At 35.3% G+C, this 23,069-nt stretch overlaps 1 protein-coding gene across 1 annotated transcript; it reads right to left on the bottom strand.

The window, feature by feature from the left end:
• Nucleotides 1–4,517: 4,517 nt before the first annotated feature.
• Nucleotides 4,518–19,794, bottom strand: LOC132552298 (uncharacterized). The gene is made up of 7 exons (XM_060216460.1): nt 19,692–19,794; nt 15,937–16,171; nt 12,141–12,301; nt 11,592–11,795; nt 10,611–10,792; nt 10,276–10,450; nt 4,518–9,892 (listed from the first exon to the last, which is right to left on the bottom strand). Exons 1-7 carry the CDS (start codon nt 19,792–19,794, stop codon nt 4,518–4,520), a joined length of 6,435 nt encoding a protein of 2,144 aa, XP_060072443.1.
• Between the last annotated feature and the right edge of the window lie 3,275 nt (nt 19,795–23,069).

The following is a 23,069-nucleotide window of genomic DNA, read 5'->3' as shown; positions in this document are numbered from 1 at the left end:
GGAACTAAGTGAACGGAACCACAGGACATAACTCCGGATACACTAATTTCATATCGAACAAAGAAATACAATTGTTCACATAACTGCATATATATTGTTGCTAGTGCAATAACACCAATAACAGCATATAGTTTTTCATTATCATAACACATGTGACATATTACTAATCACATAACTACCCTGTTATAATTCTGATACAAATCACATAACTACCCTGTTATAATTCTGATACAAATCACATAACTACCCTGTTATAATTCTGATACAAATCACATAACTACCCTGTTATCAATGTTATTACACCCATAGCATAACTACTCTGTTATCAATGTGATAACACTCATAGCATAACTTCCCTGTCATCAGTATAATAACACCCATAAATTAACTATCCTGTTATCAGTGTGATAACACCCATAACATAACTATCCTGTTATCAGTGTGATAACACCCATAACATAACTATCCTGTTATCAGTGTTATAACACCCATTACATAACTACCCTGTTATCAGTGTAATAAAACCCATAACTTAATTATCCTGTTATCAGTGTGAAAACACTCATAACGCCCTCCCATGCTATCAGTATGATAACACACATAGCATGACTACCATGTCAGCATTGCGATAACATCCATAGCATAACTTCCTTGTAATCAGCAAGAAACACAACTACCATGTTGTCAGTGTAATAATACCGACACACGTGTAATGTGGCCTTGTGGAGCAGTGGTTGACGACACACGCTTAATATGACATTGTGTTGCTATGGTTGCCGACACATATGTTATGTGGCCTTGTGGAGCTGTGGTTGTCGACACATGTGTAATGCTGTATTGTAGGCCTGTTGATATCGACACATATGTTATGTGACTTTGTGGAGCTGTTGTTGTCAACAAACATGTAATGCGGCATTGTGGAGCTATGTGTGGTGACACACGCGTAATGAAGCATAGTGGGTGTGTAACTGACCACACACGTGTAATGTGGCATTATGTGTCTGTGGTAGCCGAGGCAAGACTAATGTGGCCTTGTGTAGCTGTACTTGCCGAAACACGTGTAACGATGCCTTGTGGAGCTATGAGTGACGACACATGTGTAATATGGCATTGTGGGTCTGTGATTGTCGACACACGTGTTATGTGGCCTTGTGGAACAGTACTTGACGACACACGCGTAATATGGCCCTGTGTTGCTATGGTTGCCGACACACGTGTAATGTGGGATTGTGGGTCTGTGGTTGTCAACACATGTGTAATGCGGCATTGTAGGTCTGTGGATATTGACACATGTGTTATGTTGCCTTGTGGAGCTGTAGTTGTCAACACACATGTAATGCGGCATTGCGTTGCTATGGTTGCCGACACACTTGCAATGACGACACACGTGTAATGCTGTCTCGTAGATCTGTGGCTGCCGACACACGTTTAACGTGTCATTGTCGGTAATGTCGGCTTTTGATGGATCTGTGGCTGTCAAGGGTCCCCATCGTTGTATCGCGGCGTCATAACTTCATGTCGTCACCTATAAGATACATAGATTGGGATTGACGCTAATATTGATTTTGAGTCAGTCAGATACTATTTCTCGGAGGAAATAATCTTAAATGTGTTGTCAAACTGACAATCGCTTCACCTCTTTGACCAACTTTGTATATAGTTCATACCGCAGGGTCCTGTTCTTTCTTAGTGGATTCCATTGAGAGAAAGCTGTTAGTGCTTCTACCTTCCCTCTCTTTCCCACCATCATGTTGCTATATGTGTGTGACATTGGTGATTTATTTATTATTATTATTTTTTTTTTGTTTTGTTATTGTGTGGGTTTTTTCTTGTGCATTATGATGTTCCTTTACGAATTTAAATGCGGGAGGTGTACTAATGAAATACTTCTAAGAGGCAGTTTTATGACAGTATTTTGTTTACATTAGCAAATATAATGCCTCAAAGCATACGGGTTTTACGAACTTTCATATGTATATATACATGAAATAAATGTTGTGATGTACCCTGAATCTCATCCTTTTCGTTATATGTTTAATGTGCAAGAATTTATCTCTGAGAAAATGAAAGGCTTAAAATGTAGTGTATTTTGCATTCTGCCAAAATATTACCATGGAAACAGGTGAGTCACATAATTATATGTCATGTCTTGTATGGTTTTATCACTAAACAACAGATTACCATACTAGTATGAACACAATAACCTTTGAACTTGCGCATGAAAATATTACAGGCACTACATTTACCAAAAACATTGATTTGTTTAAATTTTACCGCACACGGGCAATGATTTTTTTAACAGATGAAAATGTAAACAAAAATTTGAAAAAAATATTCAACTAATATATCATAAAAATTTCTATCATAGTTAAAAATAATTACCCAATATATTGCTTTCACATTTTGTCGTCTGCAACGTCAACGCCGATGACGACGTCGATCTCAAAATGTATGGAAGCTTTGACTTAAAAAACGACATGTTTACTTCTTCACCTGAACACGTGAACACTTTCTACAGCTCTGATGAAAAACTTTTAAGCAACATATATTTTAACATTAATTAATCGGATTAGATATGATAATCTGTGAAAATGTTTCTGTTTGTTACTCTCACACGTTAACATAGAATATATTCTTAGAGAGATTGTACAAGGTTAACATAAAACATCCAATCCTTGTGTAGTAATGTAAAACGCCTGTGTTGATCTAAAACAAGTAAGATAAAGTTTCAGTACAAATATCAACAATCGGGTCAGTATATTATGAATACATAAAACAACCTCTTCGTGGAGGATGAATTTTGTAGCCAATCCATGAATCTATCGACAAATCAATCAAATTTGTCATTTTCTGTTAATAACTCTTACATTTTATCCTTGAAATTATAATTGCTAAAGATTTTTCCCCTAAATAAAAATAGGAGTTTAATTAGATGACAACACTGAGCTATGTTCAGGAAATAAAAAAAATATACAAACACAAAACTCATAAACATTGGCTAACTGTTTTATTTATCATTATATCATAATCATATTACTTAAGTATAAAACGGTAACAACTATTTTTAAAAGAAAATTAAGTGAAGTACACAACTCCTTCATATGATGTTTTTTTTAATCAGAATCCCACAATTGACAAGTGACTTTCATATCGTATAATTCGGTCATGGTAGTGCTCCAAACGAAAACGATATCATCGTATAGAATATACCTCTATTTGACCTACCTTATTACTTTCTTCAAATTAAAAAATTCAGCGAGACATTATGACTTTTGCTGTTGTTTATCTGGTTAAAACGTGCAACAAAACAAAAAATAATTGATCCGCGAATATTAAATATCATTGATTTATAAACATTCATATTTATCAGCAGTATCATTATATCAATACTTGTACCGCGTAAATGTATGATGGCGCTGATTGCAGTTTCAAAATATTGTTAATATTACAAAAAAGCAACTGCTGTGGATGCGCAACTTTATCACTGTCTAACCTGTTATTCACCAAATATTGAAAAATTCGTTAAAATTTGATCGCGCAATACGAAGTACGTTAAAAGTATGCCACTTTATGTGAAGGTTACTCAATGATGATTTAAACGATATTTTTGTACATGTACATACATTGTAACACACCTACACTTATGTAACAAAACAGCCATGTTGGTAAGTGAGCTGTACTTGTAAATTACAATAATAGGTTACCTTATATTGAAATACAAATGTTAAACATCACAATAACAATAAAACGTTCAGGCACATTACATAAATATGAAACAATCATTGTTCATTTAACACATTTCAATAGCATTAAAATACATTTTCAAAAATACGAATTTTTCTCATTGAAAATATAACTTAAAACGTCCTCCTTTTCTTCATTAATCGCTATCTCTGGAAACCACGTGTTGTAATATTCAATATGAACCAGTCTGTAGTGACGTGTAACCAATTCAGTGTTAAGAATAAACCAGTGTATGTCTCCATATCGTCAATGATGAATTACGCCATTGAACATGTTTGTTTGGTTTGCTCTAAATAATACTTTACGTAAAAAATCATGATTCAAAACATTGATAAGAAACTTCAAGTTTAAAACTGATACTGGTTATAATAAAGATAAAAAAACCCCTATGTATCATGTTTATTTATAAAATAAATCAAGTGCTACTCTGCTAGCATAATGTATTTAGCTGATAGACAAATACGCGTATTCAAGTCAAGTAACTAAGACAAATTAACGTATTCTCTACAGTTAACAGGGAAAAATTGTTAAAAATCATGTCCAGCTGGAGTCAATTAACTAAAGTAAATAAGCCGGAGATGAAAGTTGTTACTAGTTTACATCAATACATGACACAGAACATCCGTAACAAAGAATATGAACATTTTTTTTTCTTACAATTTAAACTAGATGAGTCACACCATATTTATCAGTCTATATGATACACTCTGTGTGGTCGACCACTATCTTGTGTATCATTTTTCCCAAACCTCGATTCTACACTTTAGTCTGTTTCAATAAACAAGTTCAGGTTGTTGGATATTGTCCAATATTGCATCTTCCGGGAGTTCTTCGACGTCCTGTATTTCTTTTTCGTCTGTAGGTGTTTGTGATAAATTCAGAAGGTAGTCGACTATATCCGAAAAGGTAGTTGAGTCGTTTAGCAATCGGACAATAGGAATTCTGTAAGTCGTCAAATCGCGAATGGATTTCGTGAAAGTAATTGCCTGCATGGAGTCAAACCCAAGGGAGGACAGAGTGGAAGAGTTTTCGATCATCTCCTCATCTATTTGTAAGACCTGTGCAGCAATGTCCTTCACACAGGCGGTCAATCCTTCACAGTTCGTTATATCATACTTTCCAGTCGGTCGCAAAGTGTTTGAATTCATTAGGCTCTCTCCGTTGCCAATGACATGTCTGAATCTTTTTCTGGTTCTTAGAGGAATGGCATCCACGAAATGCTCTTCAATGTCTTTCCAAACAAAGGAGCCGATGATCATCTGATTCCTGCCCATCATGAGTGATTTGACGAAGTATTCGTGTATGTATTTCTCATCTAAGCAGATAAATCCGTGCTTCTGGAGCTGTTCTCGCACTGCCATGTGCTCAAGTAAACCTAATGGCAGAGGTCCCCAGTTGATTACTTGGCCTGGCAATCCTTTGGCCACCCTGTATTGAGCGAGAGTATCCATAAATGCGTTCGCAGCTCCGTAGTTACTTTGTGCCGTATTCCCAAAGATTGCTGTTATCGATGAATGGAGGACAAAGTAATCTAATGTGTATCTTTTCGACACTTCGTGAAGATTCCATGTTCCGAGGACTTTTGGTAAAAGGACTCTCCTTAGCATATCTTCAGTCATTTTAGTGAACATTCCGTCTGCTAATACAGCTGCTCCATGAAAGATTCCCTTAACTGCTCCTTTGCCAAATTTTCCATCAATCTTGTCAAATGCTTCTTCCAAGGCTGTCTTGTTGATGATGTCAACTGCGAGAGGCATAACCTGCACCATATGTTTAGCCATTAAAGCGGCAATATCACTTTTCCTTTGCGCGTCCGGGGACTTCCGGGAAAATGTCACGATCTTTCCAGCACCTGCAGCTGCGATACACTGAACAATTTCCCATCCTAATCCCGTCAATCCACCTACCACGACATAGCACCGGTTCTTCCGAAATAGTTGATTTTGTGTCACTTTGACTCGCGCGTTTGGTTCGATGTTGTTTCGAGATGGCAGCAACGCTATTCTCTCTTTTGGTACTTTTCCACCGAAATCGTTTAGTTTGGGAAAGTTATTCTGGAGCCATCTCACTGCTTGAGGAACAATCTTTCTGAGCGTATTCTGACTAAGCATTTGTTCTGTGTTTAGTACTTTAAAACATACCGAAGGGTATCTATTCTGTACAGACCTCATTCCATGACTTGCTAGTGTCATATTTGTTGCAACTACGAGTTGTATATCTCTGAATTGACGTAATGCATTGCCAAACTTTGAAAAATCTGTTGGTTGAAGAATGATCAAATTTGTGACTTCAGTGATTGGAGTAGCATCAAGATCAACAATGGACCTGATGGTCGCTGACCCTTCTTTCACTGCCAAAAGCATAGTTTGCAGAATTTCAGCAAATACTTCTCCTGGTTCAGCCAGAATCATGGTGTTCCCTTTGAACAGATGTTCTTTCATCTGTAACAGCATTGCAACACGTGTAAGAAGACCCGGACAGTAATTGGGCTTGTCATCAATTCTCAGCAAACAGTCCTTGGAAATGGTGACTTCCTTTTGCACAGTAAGTGCTGAACAAGCAACGTATTTCTCTTCCAAATTGATTGAGGTCTTTCCTGATGCGATTTGCTTTGATTCTTCCTTCACTGTACCGCAAACCTCATACGTCAAAATGTCGTATCCATCCTCCTTGTCGTCCTGCCAAACTGGAACATCATTATCAGCGGACTGTAATGTTAGCGGAGAGAAGTTTTGGTCATGCAAAACAGCTGTGTCCACATGCATTTGCACTCCCGACTCAAGTTCCTCTTCTGATTGTAAAGTGTAGAATGTTTCTTCAATATCGTCCGGTTTGGTACTTTTTAGGTGAACAGGGTCTCCATCGGTTAATGAGTTCCACCTATATGGATCGAGTTTTTCCTGCAATTTCACAATCCTGTTGCAATATAGACTGTTTTCGGTAATCAGCAATTCGCAACAATCATTGCAGAGAATTGGAGACTGAAATATCAAAATATCTCGAAGAACAGGACAGCTGGATCGCAAAGTGGTGTGTATGTCAATAAGTGTCAAGTTAAGTGGACATTCACGTACAACTGTTCTAGCAATCCCCCAAAGTTCAGATCCTATTACGTTCTGCACAGTGCTGGCTTTGTTTCTCACTGACTGAACCTTTTCGGTGATAATAAGAACAGGTAATTGAGTATCGTTTTGCATCTCTAGGACTTTGCATAAACACAATAATGCTTCAGAGTTGTCAAACACTTCTTGCATGATTTGCTCTCCGTTCATTTGACTGCAGTTGGCGGCGTCTGCTATAAACAGAACCGAGTTGATAGAATCCGGACCTTTCATTTCGAGCAGATTTGTTACTTTCTGTTTGAAGTTTTTATCTTTCACATCAATTCTAACTACTTTACTTAGGTTCAACTCTGACAGAATAACTGTTTCAGCTGATTCCGAAGACGATATCAATAGAGACTTTTGTTTGGTGGTTTCTGCTGGTTGCGTTTGCTGTGTCTTTTTCGGAAACATGTCAATTTCTTCCCACTGTACTTCGTACAGGAAATGGTTGTCCAAATTTGGTTCTATCTCAATGCAGTTAATGACATAATCTTTTACTTCGGCAACTATGTTTCCATCAGGTGTCATCAGTAGAGCATTGTACCGGAAGTCACTATCCGATTGACAAGACAAAGAGGTAAATGCAAGCATCCTTCTTTCTGGCTTTTGGTGCAAACGAAAGCTACTCATTCCTGCTGGTAATAGAGTCTTACTGCTTTCTATTACGTTATTGAGTACAGCGGGTGTTTGGAGAAGACCATCCAAGACGGCAGGGTGTATATGTGTACATGACGTATCCTTCATAATGGCCTCAGACAGCTCAATTTCCATTAAACACTCTGTGTCGTTTTTAAGGGCGTTCCCTAAGATGTGCAAATCTTTCCCATATGTGAATCCAAGCCTCTGGAGGGTACCGTATGTCTCTGAAGCAGACTGCATACTCACACATCGTCTGCGGATGGTGTCTATATCTATGCTAGTCCTTCCTTCTGGCTTCTCCGACCGAATCTGACACTCGGCAACTTTTATTTTTTTGTTGTATATTGCAAGCGACCAGGTTCGAACGTCATCACTTTTCTTTACGATGATGTCCGCTGATAAGCGTTCTCCCTTAGAAAGGTTCAATGGATGTAGATATTTTGCGGAAATGTCCATCACCATTTCCCCTTGTTGAAATATGTGTTTTCCAACTTCGTATGCAACTTCCAAGTACAATGCTCCTGGTACTATGATTGTGTCAGACACTACATGCTCGTAGAGAAACCATGTTGATGATGGTGACATGTTCATCTGAAATTGCATTTTCTTTCCTCCGACTCTTTCTACAAACAAATGTTGAAAATGCGGACTTTTCACCCCAGCGTAATATAACAGTGTTATATTAGACTGGAAAAGATGTGGTTCGGCTGGGTTCAGCTGGCATGAAGGGATTTCTGTTAGCCTGGCGGTACTCACAACGTTTTTCCAGTCAACCTCTATTCCATTTTGGTAGAGTGTCATTACTGCAAGCCTCATAGTGGCGAGCTCCTTTTTTTCCAGCATAGAAGCCACGACGACTGCGTTCTGCTTTTCAATGATATTTGACAAATGGAATTTCAATACAGGCTTCGGCCCGATCTCTATGAAGATGTTTGAGTTGTCATTGGCAGTTGCTTCTTTGATGGCCTGTCCGAATAAAACTTGTTCCCTCACATTTCGTTTCCAGTAGCGTGAAGTGGAAAAGTCATCAGGTCCTGCCTCTCTGCCAGTCACCGTTGAAATAAGAGTACATGCTGTCGGTTGTCGACTGGCATTGAATCCATTCAGGTTCTTTTCCAGAAGCTTGCTGGCGTTGTCTACATGGTGACTATGATACCCACATGAGACTTTCAATTTCCTGAGCAGTACTTTGTCATTGTTCAAGACGTTTTCCTGCATCAGCTGGTCTACAGCATCGTTGTCCCCAGATAATGTGAATGCAAATGGACTACTATAGACAGCCACGTTTACCTTTCCGTTGTACTTCTGACATAACTCTTCCACAATGGACCTATCACAATTGCTAATAACTAGCATAGCACCTCCAGTTGCGCTTGAAAGCGATTTTGACCTATAGTAGATCACCTTAACGGCTTCTTCGAGGGTAAGAGCTCCAGCCGCGTAAGCGCCCGCCACCTCTCCAACTGACTGGCCAACAACCGCATCAGGTTTCACTCCGTAATGACTCCATAATTCGGTAAGCGCAACCTGACAGGTGAATATTGCCAAATGACAAACAAGTGGGTCGCTCACATCAAATGCATCTATTAGCTTCTCCATAATTGACCATCCAGTTAGAGGAGACATGAATTGATCGACTCGCTGTATGGTATCACGGAAAACCTCTTCTGTTCTTATTAGTTCTCTGCACATCCCTGGCCATGTTGTTCCGACACCACAGAAGACAAAAACGATGTTTGGTTTTGTTGATGTCGTCGGTTTCTTAGAATCTAGCTGTCGGATCTCATCGTTACAGAGTTTTGGAATATCATCGCATGAAGAAGCCTGAAAAGCAACTCGATATTGGTAATGGTCCCGTCTGCAGGTTGATGTGTAGGAAATGTCCTCGATGTGATATTTGGCTTCCTTCACCTTCAGCTGCATGTGCAGAAGATTCCTTTTAAGTGACAGTTTATCCTTTCCGGACACAGTGATGATATGTTGTACTGTGTCGTTTTTGTTGATCTCTGTACATAAAGGTACTTTGTTTTCTTCTTGCTTGATGATGGCATGGCTATTGGTTCCGCCAAATCCAAAAGAGTTGACGCACGACAACCTGAATCTATCATCGGAAGGACATGGCCAATCTGCAAGGGTTTGAGCTATCTCTAAATTGTAATTTTCCAGATCAATTTTAGGATTTGGTGAACGAACGTGAAGTGATGGAACAATCTTACCATGTTTCATCATCAGCAGTACTTTTATAACGCCGGCCACACCAGCTGCAGACTCTAGGTGACCAATGTTAGTCTTCACTGAACCGATGGGAACAGCAGGTCGGCATTCATCATCTACATCGCTGATTTCTGCGAAGAATTTTCCCAAGGTATTTGCCTCTTTGGGATCGCCCACTGGAGTACCTGTACCTGATGCAACGAAAGCAGACTTATCTTACCCAAGAGTACCTTTTGTAAGATTTTGACAAGAATATACTTATATTTGAGATGTCATGTTAACTATGACAGGGTTTGTAAACTTGTTTGCACTCGTGTCTTTTATACGAAAAATCTCAATAAAATGGAGTCATAAACAGCAGCAGATTTCTTTTAATATTACAACTTTGCAAAGTAAATGTCGCTATTTCTAAATACCATTTTATATAAAGAGTAATGAAGAACATATTTTTCAAACTTATTCATAAATAAATAGATTATAATTAACACTATGCTCATCAAAGAGTCCCAAAACAGGCTGGAAATGTTTCAAAGGGTAGGAGTTTGCGTCTATAAAGATATATGAATGTTCTCACCATGAGCTTCAATGTACTGAATCTTCCTCGGGTCAATCCCTTTGGTTCTGTATATTTGCTCAAGAAGATTCATCTGTTGCAGCGTAGAAGGAGCGGTAATGGGTGTCGTTGTTCGACCATCCTGGTTGATTCCAGTTGATATGGAAGCCCAAATTTTACTGCCATCAAGTCTTGCCTGATTTAAAAGAATTTATATTGTAATCATTTATCAGTGGCATTTATCTATAAATAAAAGAATTTTAAAGATAATTTGGTAGATAATTTCATTTTTTTCACAATGCAGACAACTGAACGTTTTTTCTCTCCAAATTATTATTAATTGAATGAACATTAACCTGTTTTCTTGTTTTCAAAATCAAAATTCCACAACCCTCGCCTCGAGCATAACCATCCGCTTTGTTGGAGAAAGCCTGGCACTGTCCAGTTGGTGATACCATCCGAGCTCTGCTGAGTGGTACGGACATATCCGGATACAGAATGCAGTTTACTCCACCGCAAATAGCTATTTCACAGTCACCTGAAAAAATAACACAGAGACATGTACAATAACAAAGAAACTAAATTATCTTCATGAATCAAAATGCACCCTTTGTACCAATGTAGTCACTGTGTTTCCAACCCAAATCCGTCGTTAAAGTTTGATATCCACATTTGTGAGGTACTAAAAATTATAGCTACAAATAATTTTTAACATCTTGTTTAATGCTTAATCTAAAGGACTGCTAATGACATCCATCTCGTATCCATAAGTGCATCTCTTTCGTAGTCATAATGACGCCAGCAACATGCACCTGGTCAGAATGGCTGTTGCATTTGAAAGACTGCCGGTAATGATTAACGAATTTTAGTTTATAGCCGTAAAAAGTAAGCTTAAATTGAAAAAAAAATCAAAATAAAAGCAAGCAATTTTTTTTATATATTGATAATTTTATAGATATCAATTCCTGAGCAGGCAAACATGAAATTTCAATTATAAATGCCAACTCAGTGTTTTAATGAGTCTCTAATATACGCTTTGGTCTGATACCATGAGTAAAGAAATATTCTAAACGTTCAGGTAACTTATTTTAGAAGTATGTGAAAAATCTTATAAATGGAACACACTATTGTATGATAAGAGAATAGCTGTGGTGTAATGTGGATAGCTCATACTTTAGTTTACCTAAAAAGTCAGTTGAACCACTAACATCGCCTTATATTTTGAACTTATTTTTTCAAATAGTTCTTTGATCACTAAGGATGCCCTATTTTCAATCTATCAGATGATCTTGGCACCAGATGGGGCCAATAATTTTAGATAAAAGAATGGAACATACCACATTTGATGCCTTTTGCTGCTTCATGGATTGCGACAAGGGATGAAGAGCAAGCGGTGTCTATGGACATGGCTGGACCTAGTAGATTGTAGGTATAAGACACCCGTGCCGATATAATAGAAGGCGAGGCTCCTGTCAGTGTGTAGTTGGAAGTCCGCGTTAGGTCATCACAACATGTGATTCTATAGTCATCATTCATCGCACCTGAGCAGAAAAACAATACAAAACTTGTCTTTTGATATAATGAAAATCATTAGTACTTAATAAATATCCATGGTTACTGAAAAATAGCCGTTATCCTGTTATCAATTTGAATTACTTTAAAGTTAATGAGAAAAAACTGATCACTTTATCAATCGCAATCAAACAGTAAAGAAACTGCTTTCTTTTTTATTTAAAGTTTTAAAGTTCTAGAGGATTCTTTCCTCTGAAGTAATACCAATCAAAGGCGAGGAAATAACTGCTGAAGTATTTTTTTCCTATTAGAAATACCCCCGGGTACCTGTTTCAAGTTTAATGTTTAATTTGTATAAAATGTTCTTGTCATACCTATATACACTCCAGTCTGTGATCCAAATATCTCATTTTTCGTAATACCACCATCTTCAAGAGCCATGTGTACACAATCCAGGACATAGCGCTGTTGGGGGTCCATCCGTGCAGCCTCAATGTCACTAATGCCAAATTGTTTATTGTCGAACTGGTCATATCTGCAAAGAAGCAATCAATTAAGAATAACAATATGTCTTGCTGCAATATACCTAAGATGTTTTGATGTATCCAAAAATAACAAGCTGCATTGTTCCTGTAGCATAACATTCTATATCTATTGGTATACTTTAAGTGAAAGAAAACTCGATAAAAAGGTGTGTAGATGATTTTGCTTTGATTTCGATTTAAAGAGAACGTACATTCATTAGTTTATACAGAGCTATACGATTATTCCCTATGAAAAAATCACGAACCTTCATTTTCCTTGATAGTCATTATTGGAATATATCTATAGCTATATATCTAAAATCAAAACTAGATTAAAACACATTTAATGTGACATATTTAAATTAAAATGTTATGCAAATATCTCGTACATAAACTGTATTATAAACACCAGTCATACGCAATTACTGTATTTTAAAGACCAGTCATATATAATTACTTTATTATAAACACCAGTCACATATAATCACTGAATTATATAGACCAGTCATATATAATTACTGTATTATCAACTGCAGTCATAGATAATTATTGTATTATATAGACCAGTCATATATAATTACTGTATTATAAACACAAGTCATATATAATTACTGTATTATAAAGACCTGTCATATATAATTACTGTATTACAAACACAAGTCATATATAATTACTGTATTATAAACACCAGTCATATATAATTACTGTATTATAAACACCAGTCATATAAGATTACTGTATTATAAATTCAAATTCATTTATTGACTTTGAGCTTTACAGCTTATCAGTATGTACACAATACATATAAATACAGTGGCAGGCAATGCAATACCGCAGTGGAGAATGGACAGAAAATGCATGTAGTTACATATATTTTAACATTATATCATGCTATTCCTCAACTGGGTGGCATCATATATATATTTACTTAACATAGTTAATTCTTTAAAGTTCGTTGTACTCAATAATTATATCAGCGTGAAAACTGATGGTTTTTTCCAGTAATACAATTTTATACGTCTCTCTCTGAAAGCTTGATAAAATGGACAAATAAACAAAAAATGATATTCGTCTTCAATATCTTCAGAATTACAAATTCTGCATATACGTTCATTTCTAACAATGTTTCGGTATCTCCCGGTTTCACTATACAGCATATGCGTTGATAAACGTAATCTAGTTAGAGCAATTCTATTTCGCTTTGGTATATATTTACATAAATATTGTTGCAATGTTAAATTATCAACTAAATGTCTATACAAAAAACATTTCGAGGAATTCTCTAATATTTCAAACAATTTTTGCCGTGCATTATCAAAGATTCTCTGTTTAACAATTGGCAGGGCAACAGACGGGTTCACATTGTGTTGATTCAACCACACTTCGCCAAGACCCAGTGAAAAAAGTTTGTCTTTCACAAAAGTTACCCAATTACTGTATTATTAAGACCAGGCATAGTTAATTATTGTTTATTAACACAAGTCATATCTAATGACTGTATTATAAAGACCAGTCATATATAATTACTGTATTATAAAGACCAGTCATATATAATTACTGTATTATAAATACCAGTCATATATAATTACTGCATTACAAAGAACAGTCATATATAATTATTTTTTATAAAGACTAGTCAAAAATAATTACATTTTTATAAAGACCAGTAAAAAATTTTTATTTGTTACAAACAAAAGTCATATATAATTACTGTATTATAAACACCAGTCATATATAATTACTGTATTATAAAGACACCAGTCATATATAATTAATCACTGAATTATATAGACCACTGTATATATAAACACAAGTCATATATAATTACTGTATTATAAAGATATATAATTACCAGTCATATAAGATTATATATGATTACTGTATTATAAACACAAGTCATATATAATTACTGTATTATAATATATAATTACTGATCAGTCATATATAATTACTGTATTATAAACACCAGTCATATATAATTACTGTATTATAAACACCAGTCATATATAATTACTGTATTATAAACACCAGTCATATATAATTACTGTATTATAAAGACCATATATAATTACTGTCATATATAATTACTGTATTATAAACACCAGTCATATATAATTACTGTATTATAAACACCAGTCATATATAATTACTGTATTATAAATATAAAGACCAGTCATATAAAATTACTGTTTTATAAAGACCAGTCATATATATATATACTGTATTATAAAGACCAGTCATATATAATTACTGTATTATAAAGACCAGTCATATATAATTACTGTATTATAAACACCAGTCATATATAATTACTGTATTATAAACACAAGTCATATGTCAGTCATATATAATTACTGTTTTATAAAGACCTTCCATATTGATTAAACTTCTACATTTACCATAATACTAACATGTTATTGTTTATCACAGGTAAGAATTATCACCTGTAAGGTAGTGTTTCGTTGAGCTATAAATATCGAGAAGTCTGCTGGGCACATGTGTAAGAATATTGTTGTGACTACCTGTGTTCGTAGTGAAATACCTCTGTTGTAGATACATACATACTGAGTTATATAAGTTATCGATGGATTGATTAGCTGCATATTTCTAATTTTGTGAATTATCATCATTTCCAATTTAACTGTTTAAAGTGTATTAATTGATTGAAAGTTTCTGAGCAACTTCTTGAAGCAAGAAATCTGAAAGCCAACCATACTTGATTTTTTCCTCGTTTTGGTTATCATTCTCATCAAGTACCAGGCGACTGTAAACTCTAACCAGGCTAATGTGTACACCTCAACGGGCCACACAAACAGGAATGGCATGCATATGGGTAAGTTTCTCGGCGATTTACCAAACACAGTCTATGGATAGATAACATGTATTTTGTAACACCTTCACATCAACTTTTTTTAAAGTGGTGAAATCAACTTGTCAAGCAATAGTTTATTCTATCAGTGAGTGGAAGGAGTGGGCGTTTGGCTGTAGGTTACGTATGAGTCATACACAAATACGATCTGTGCGAAAATAACTGTGGAGTAGTGAATTTTGATGACCTTTATTTGGCACGTGTGTCATGACTACGGCGATTCTATTTCGGTTTCCTTTTTCTTCGAACTTTAGCTTAGGTGCTTAGAATCGAGATCCTTGTCTTACTTATGCACTAGTCGGATGCAAGATTCCAGGAAAAACTTTGAAAGCAACTGGAATCTGACCGGGGCTAGGTCTAATAACATTAGACTGACAAATCCATATAAATTGTACATATACACAAGTTGATTTGTTTCTATTTTTGGAGGTTTTTTTTTCGTTGATTGGATTACTGTTGTATGTTCTAAATTAACGTTTTCTTTTCACACAATTTCGGTCATTTCCATGCCTTTACTTTATTTTTTTATGTAAAACTCTTATTTTCAAGGAAGTATCAAGCTTCAGTTTAAAATCGATGCATGAATGTCTCGCCCGTGCTGACGTTGTGAAAAATGACATTATCTTAGCTATACAGCTGCAGTTAATATGCGACCCTAAAATTCATATTATGATCGGATCCGTGTAGCACTGAATTACATACATAGAGCATGCCACTTTGTGATTAGGAAGAAGATTAACCAACAAATGTTACTACATACATAACTATGCTACGTACCCTTTCAGTAGACCAGCTTTCCTGACGTAGGTTTTTCCGGGCTCGTCCGGATCTTCGTGGTAAAAGGCTTCCAGGTTCCATCTTTCCGGAGGTATCTCAATTACGTGGTTCTCGCCATTACGCAAAACCCTCCAAAAGTCGTCAATGTTGTCAGCCCCAGGGAACTTCCCTCCGACTCCAACAATAACGATATCGTCGTCGTCTTCTTTCATTTTTTCGATGAAATCTTCTTTATCTAAAATATAAAAAATAGTGTGAAACTGCAGTTTAACTAAACTACTTGTTGTTATCCTCGGAGAAGCTAAAAAATAAAGACGGTGCTGTAGGAATTCCATTACTAAGGTGAGGCCGATTCAAATATGTTTTCGAAAAGAAAAAACCTTGCTATCGAATATCATCAGACAAACGGACCAATGACACTAAGATAAGAGGCACTATCGATTTTAACTGCTACTACAATTCATTCCGTTATTTTATAAAAATAAGAAATCAGAAATGTTTTGAAGTACATCACATCTCTAAAACTATCCGGAATTTAATTTTTATCGGCAACAACTAAGTAATTTACCATTAATTAGAAAATTAATTTAAGCTGAAAAACTACTAAAGGAGAAGAAGTTATCATATAAGAATAGATATGTGTTAAATACAAATTATTTGATAAAGGTCATAATGTACGTTATCGTTTCTCGAACAGTCAGCTGTTATTTACTTTGCTCTTAATTCTGAAGATAGACTGTCGGAGATATAACATGACGTAAATCGACTTCTGTCGCCAACGCCTTACCGTGTGTGTACATACGTTAATGATAAAAACACATATCTCAGTATCCTAAACCGTTTTCAAAAACAACTACAATAACAAAAACAACAGGTCTTTTCACCGCCCTAATAAAACTATCGCTTAACACATATCATCATGAATAAGCTATAGTACCCACCATGTTACAAAGCAAAGTCTTCAAACTAATACACTGCGCTTTCAGCGCTTGCTTATATGTACCTATTGGCAATCACGTGACCTCGGATTTTCTCAGAATCAAAATAACCCGATGCAATTGTATTGCCTTTCGTGGAAAAACCAAGAAAGTCCCATTTCATAACGGTAAATATAAGTAGTGACTGGCCTCCCAGCTTGGGTGGGCCCAGAAATTTATTAATAGAACCCCATCAAGAACTTGGTGATTTCTAATGGTCATTTTCTCCGTTTTATTTACTTGTGCGTAGATTAGAATTAATGTATGAGGTTAGATATCTTGGATTTTTATCAAATGTTTAGTGAGTGTCATCTGCGTGTCTTAGTTAATTACATTAACAACAAAACAAATCACAAAAGTTAACATAGACGGCAATCACAAGATATAGTCAGTATCCATTTGTTTCTCATAATGTTTTCATCGAGAATTCTTAATGTGCTGATGAACGTAACTTAGAGAACGCATACTGATGTATATGTACATTTCATTTTTAAAGAATTTTATCGACAAACCAGACAAGCTAGCGTATATATCCACCATATAGCAATTCAAAGAGGGTATTTCAAGTAGATCTGAATTACATATGAAACACACACCATACACATACACACTCTCAGAAACATACCACCTATAGCAAATTGTGAAAGTGTTAATATTAATTTTAAAAAATATCTATGTCAGTTTTGAGTATTGAATATTACAACATGACAGCTAGTTTTAGAACCATGCTCAACAGCAATAACATTAATCTTTATGTAATTAATTTGTACCAGCATATCAATACGTTAAATCTGTGTATCATACCCGGTCGAAGACTTTCTTAAATTTAACAGGTAAATCATGTTGTTTAAATTGAGACTCGTGTTTCGTTATTATAGGAATCTGCTATAGTACTGTACTCTTTGCGTTTGTTTGAGTTTCAGAAGTATTGTATTTTCGTCTTATTGTATTTGAACATTTTAAGGGTGATACAAGCAATCAACATTTATAATCATGAGATTTATTGGATTATAGATAACTATGTATCCAGGTCTATATCATGACACCATTTTAAATTTCCTCAAATCTTAAAATAAAATTTCCGATTACATGGTTTGGAAATATAAAGATTTTAAAACGTTTAACAGATTTGTGTAGTTATATTTCTTATATTTAACATTTTTGATATATCTATGAATATTGAAATATTAATGTTATATATTTCATGTTTTTAGCTGTTCCCCGAACTCATATAGGTTCCAAAAATAGATACCTACGCAAGATGGCTGTCCAATGTATATTTAGACATTCCTGGTCTCCAAGAATAATATATTCTTATCAGAGTAGTGATAAAGTGTTCTTGAAATGAACGTTACAAGATAAAGTGGAAGAATGATTTTTTAAATTAATGACAGGTCAAACGCTTTGACATTTTATTGTTCACAGTTGTTTTAGCAAACGTTTTCATCGCAACGATTTCAAGAATTCTGCGTATAAATACCGCCGATGCAGTGATCAGGTGCTGCCCCTCCGACAGACATGACGTATAAATACCGCCGATGCAGTGATCAGGTGCTGCCCCTCCGACAGACATGACGTATAAATACCGCCGATGCAGTGATCAGGTGCTGCCCCTCCGACAGACATGACGTATAAATCTCACGATAGATGTGATAAGAAACAACTGATTCATATCATGAACCAACAAATGTGACCTGAACGAAAGACGGTCATTTCTCAGCCACGCAACCTTACAGACTATCTGTACAATATATAGTAAACTATTTATGGAAATAAATGTATACTTGTAGAGAAGGAGGATTGGTTTCCGCCTTACCATGTACCGACATATATTAAATGTATATCAGTATGATAAGTATTCCCACACTGCAGCGCGAAATGTGATGAAGTATACTTAGCGCACAAGGTAACCTACCATTTCTGATAAAGATCAAGTTTAAAAGGAAATATGACTTAATATGTCGAAACTACGGTAAATATGGTTCGGGTTAAAATGAAACACTTGAATATTAATATACAATCATCAAATTTCCATGTCATTGGGTCTTCTGTCATTGTCGCTTTTATTAGTAAAGCACTTGAACATGACTATTCAAATGATGATCACTTCAGAAAAGTGCTGTAATTGATAATTGTTGACTATTGTATATGACTGACGTACAATATTGAATCCAGGAAGTTTGTTGGGAGTAAACTAAAAATCCTATATAGGAGAACATATTGATTCATCAATTTAAGTATCGTGTATACCAAATAAGGGCAAAAACTACACAACTGTTCTTGTAGAAAACAAATAAAATAAATTTCAATGAAAGATAATTTATTTCAATAGATTACAGTTTTAAGTTTAAGTGATGAGTTCAAAGTTTCACCCCTTCAAAAATACAATCGCCGATATAAACAAGGATGTAACCTATATGTACCTGATATAAACGAATAAGAAAATGTAATGAATTCATTCAAAGTGTAAGACTTTTAGCTTCGTGCGAGGTGAGCTATATAGTTACCCTTGCGTCCGGCGTCCGTCCGGCGCTCTTAGAATTCAATTTCGCTACAGGAAATGTCTTTGTCAAAACTGGTCCAGATACAAGCTAATTATGAAACCAATGAAAGAATATGTTTAGTATAAGGTGTATGACAGTAAACGCACTATATATATAAAAGACAACAGGTATCGGTTTTATTATCAGCAAAGTACACAGGAACTAATATCGTATAATAATAAAACACAAGTGTCTAAACTGGGAATAACTTAAAACCATTCACATGTAATAGTACTGGGCACAGGTTCGTCCAGCAGGACAGACAAATACAGGCTGTAGTCTGACATGTCGTCTGGGGTTCCCTTAATTGTCCCAATGTCAGGAAAGCCGAATTCCATTATGGGACTGGGAACGTTTACTATATTGTGGAAAAAAGTTAGTGTATTTGCAGATGCAACTATTTCCCTCACAGATAATCCCGATCTTTAGCAGTTTAAACAAGTCAATAACAAGGATATTGTATCATTTAGGATATGCAGTTTATAGATATACTTACTTTAAGAAATTAATGGTATAAAAGTTAAGTTAAAATTCCCTAGGAATTGTTTTATTAGTAAACATATGATTCGATTTTCAATATGTAGAAATGCTAGCAGTGTCTTTTACCTCCTACCTGTAATTCAAGTTCGGAATTATTTGTTTTTTAACCATCGGTTGTAACTACATGTGTTTTAAATACCATAGCTTAGACAATGTTTTAAAGGGCACTGTTGGTGAAGGCTATCGACAGGTTTGCATACGGTACCGAGAAGACAGAGGGAAACGCTATAAAGGAAAAACCGACGACAGGACAATTACCCGGAACGAAGTTTTAATCACCACGGTATGTAACGTCACAACAGGTGGGATGTGTTTATCATTCAGCCTGTAATGGCAGATAATTTTCTCTTGTCTTACATGTAAGATAGTAGAATTTCTGTTTATCTTCCCTGTAATGACAGATAATTTTCTCCTGTCTTACACGTGAAACAGTAGAATTTCTGTTTATCCTCCCTGTAATGACTTACATGTAAATCACGGAGTTTCTGGTTACTTTGCCTCCAATATCGGGTAATTTTCAGCCCTTACCTTATAAATTCGTCCATTACTTTACTGACAATTTAGCTCACTTATCAAACATTCAATCAGACCGAACCACTATCGCTGAAAAATAAGACATATCTACAACAATTTCTCTGTGACACCATACAAGATAATAGTACCACATGTTTTCAGTTATACCACTTTGATCTGTCTGGGTCTGATATGCTGCAAATTGCCGAGTTGAGCAGGGGTCTTCGTCTCATTAAGGAAGAGATGTAAGTATTTGGACAGTTAAAACAGTACAAACGTAAATTTTGGATGAGTATCTTGGAAACCCTTCTGGATCTTTATCAAGAAATACAGTAAAACTTGTCTGAACGACCACCTTTATACAAAGGCCACCTGATTATGAAGGCCGTTTTTGGTTCCATATGTAATTCAATTCATAATAATTAAAACCTGTCTATAAAGCCCTCTTTTCTCTGTTCCATTGAGAGGCCTTTATAGACAGGTCTAACAGTACAGCAAGTCTAATGACTATGATTTCTCAGACATTAAGGCCCCTCGTTTTGGTAATATGTGATGTAGGGTACCATTATAGGATGATATATATCAACTTATGTATAGAGTATTTTGATCTATAAATGAAGTAATAAGAAGTCTCAGGCAGTATTTTGAGGAAGCTGGTGTTGATGTTAAAGTTCCATTCCTACAGGAAACCGACTGGCTGCACAGGTAGAGATTACATTGTTTTTGTTTTAATCATTGTCCATCCAATAGCTTTCCTTGTCACAGCAATATCGGTCTCGACATCTGGCAATACTGAATGGTCTTGGCATGTTGAAATGCTATGTAGAAGCTCTGGCGTTCCTGTTGGGTGAGGCAGCGTTTTATTCTGAATGTTTTGGATATTGATACTCTCGACTATATTGACTTTTCTTCCCAATGAACAATGAAGACGTGAAGTGTGGGTGCCATGACTCTAACTCAAACCCGGAGGAGCAGACAGCAGTATATCTAAACAGAATAACCAGTTTTTTGTTTGTTTTTTGTTTTTTTGTTTTTTTGTTTTTTGTTTTTGTTTTTGTTATATATATATATTTTCATTTTTATTTTACAATTTCAACAAATTATATAAACTTTTTATATGTTAATTGCATCAGACAAAAGGCTATACCAATGTAAGTCGTCTCCAAACTTAGTTAGAACAAGTTAAATGGGGTGAAGTAGAGGAGGGGAGGTAACTCCAATCTGTGAAAGTACTTTGATTTATTTTATTCTTATTATGCAAATAATACAAATTTGTTGAAAATTTATCATACTTGAATTCTGGGATGCAGGTCATAAAGTCCTTGTGTATATACACTAGGTTTTGTTATTTATTATCAGGAGAGGGTTCCATTAGTATACATTACTTTCATTTGGGAATATCTTGTGTAATATTAGTAATTTGCTCGTAAATGTTTTACAGAATTAAATACAAAGTTATCTTTCAGCAATATTTTTCTATTGCAGAGCGCCTAGCCATTCATTTCTAACTCTCTACGGTGAATTCTGTGAAGTCAAGGAACAATCGAGACAGCAAAATAAAGCATGAATGATAGGAAGATTCTTTATAATCGGAGTAATATTTGACAACAAAAGCAACTATTTCATCTGACAGATTATCTACATACATTCATCAGTAAGTAAAATGACACGGTCGACAAGACTTGTTGATATAAAATTAAAACGTTTAATAAGCTGTTATTAGGCGATGTTTAGTAATCCAAATATTTTCTTTTTGAATTTTAGGAATAATTTTGGAATTATAAACAAAATTTTTAAAACTCAGGTTTCTCCCCACCCCCTTCCATCCATTTCGTGAATATACCGTAACCCCCACACCCCCACCCCTTCTCCTTCCGTATGTTACCTGGTCTGGGTTTTCTCCAAATTCTAAAATAGTTCGAGATTCTTTAAATTCTTCCTCTCTAAGATTACTCCGTGTTTCCTTATAAGAAGAAAAGGAGAAAGGCATACCTCTAATTTTCAGTGGTAGAGTTTATAAAAACAGTTGATCATTTATTTTTAAAAAAGCTGAAGTTCACTATCAGGAATACAATTGATTAAATCTATATAATATAAAGGTAGATAATAGTTTTACTTCATCTCGATAGCACATCTTTTTTACAATAACAAGATTATCAAGTTCGTAAATAATAGACAAATTGTTTAATTTCAATCTGTTCCTCTCTTAAATTCGTTAAAAGTTAAAGTAATTAGTGGTGATGAGTTATCTTCTCTTTATCCTGTTTCAGTTCGATATGTGTTCACATTAAAAAGAAAAAGTTCTGAGTCAAGTCAAATATCCAATCTTGTCTTGTCGCCATTTGTAGCGTCTAGTGTCTGCATATCGTTCCCTGTATAAATCAATTATAGCCTTACTGTTAATTATTTCAAATTGTCTTTAAATACAATTTTATAAATAAATATGTAATCATCATCATTACCTGGTGTTAGGTTTAACATTGAATTCCCTAAATGTTCAACAGCATTAAATACTTGATTACAGAATCAGAATAATTCTTTAATTATTTAAAAATCAGTC

Source organism: Ylistrum balloti, unplaced genomic scaffold (assembly GCF_031769215.1).
Source record: "Ylistrum balloti isolate Yb309-2 unplaced genomic scaffold, AGI_CSIRO_Ybal_v1 Utg370242, whole genome shotgun sequence".
NCBI lineage: Eukaryota > Metazoa > Mollusca > Bivalvia > Pectinida > Pectinidae > Ylistrum > Ylistrum balloti.
The sequence above is the reverse complement of the archived record's forward strand: the minus strand, read 5'-3'. Positions and strand labels throughout refer to the sequence as shown.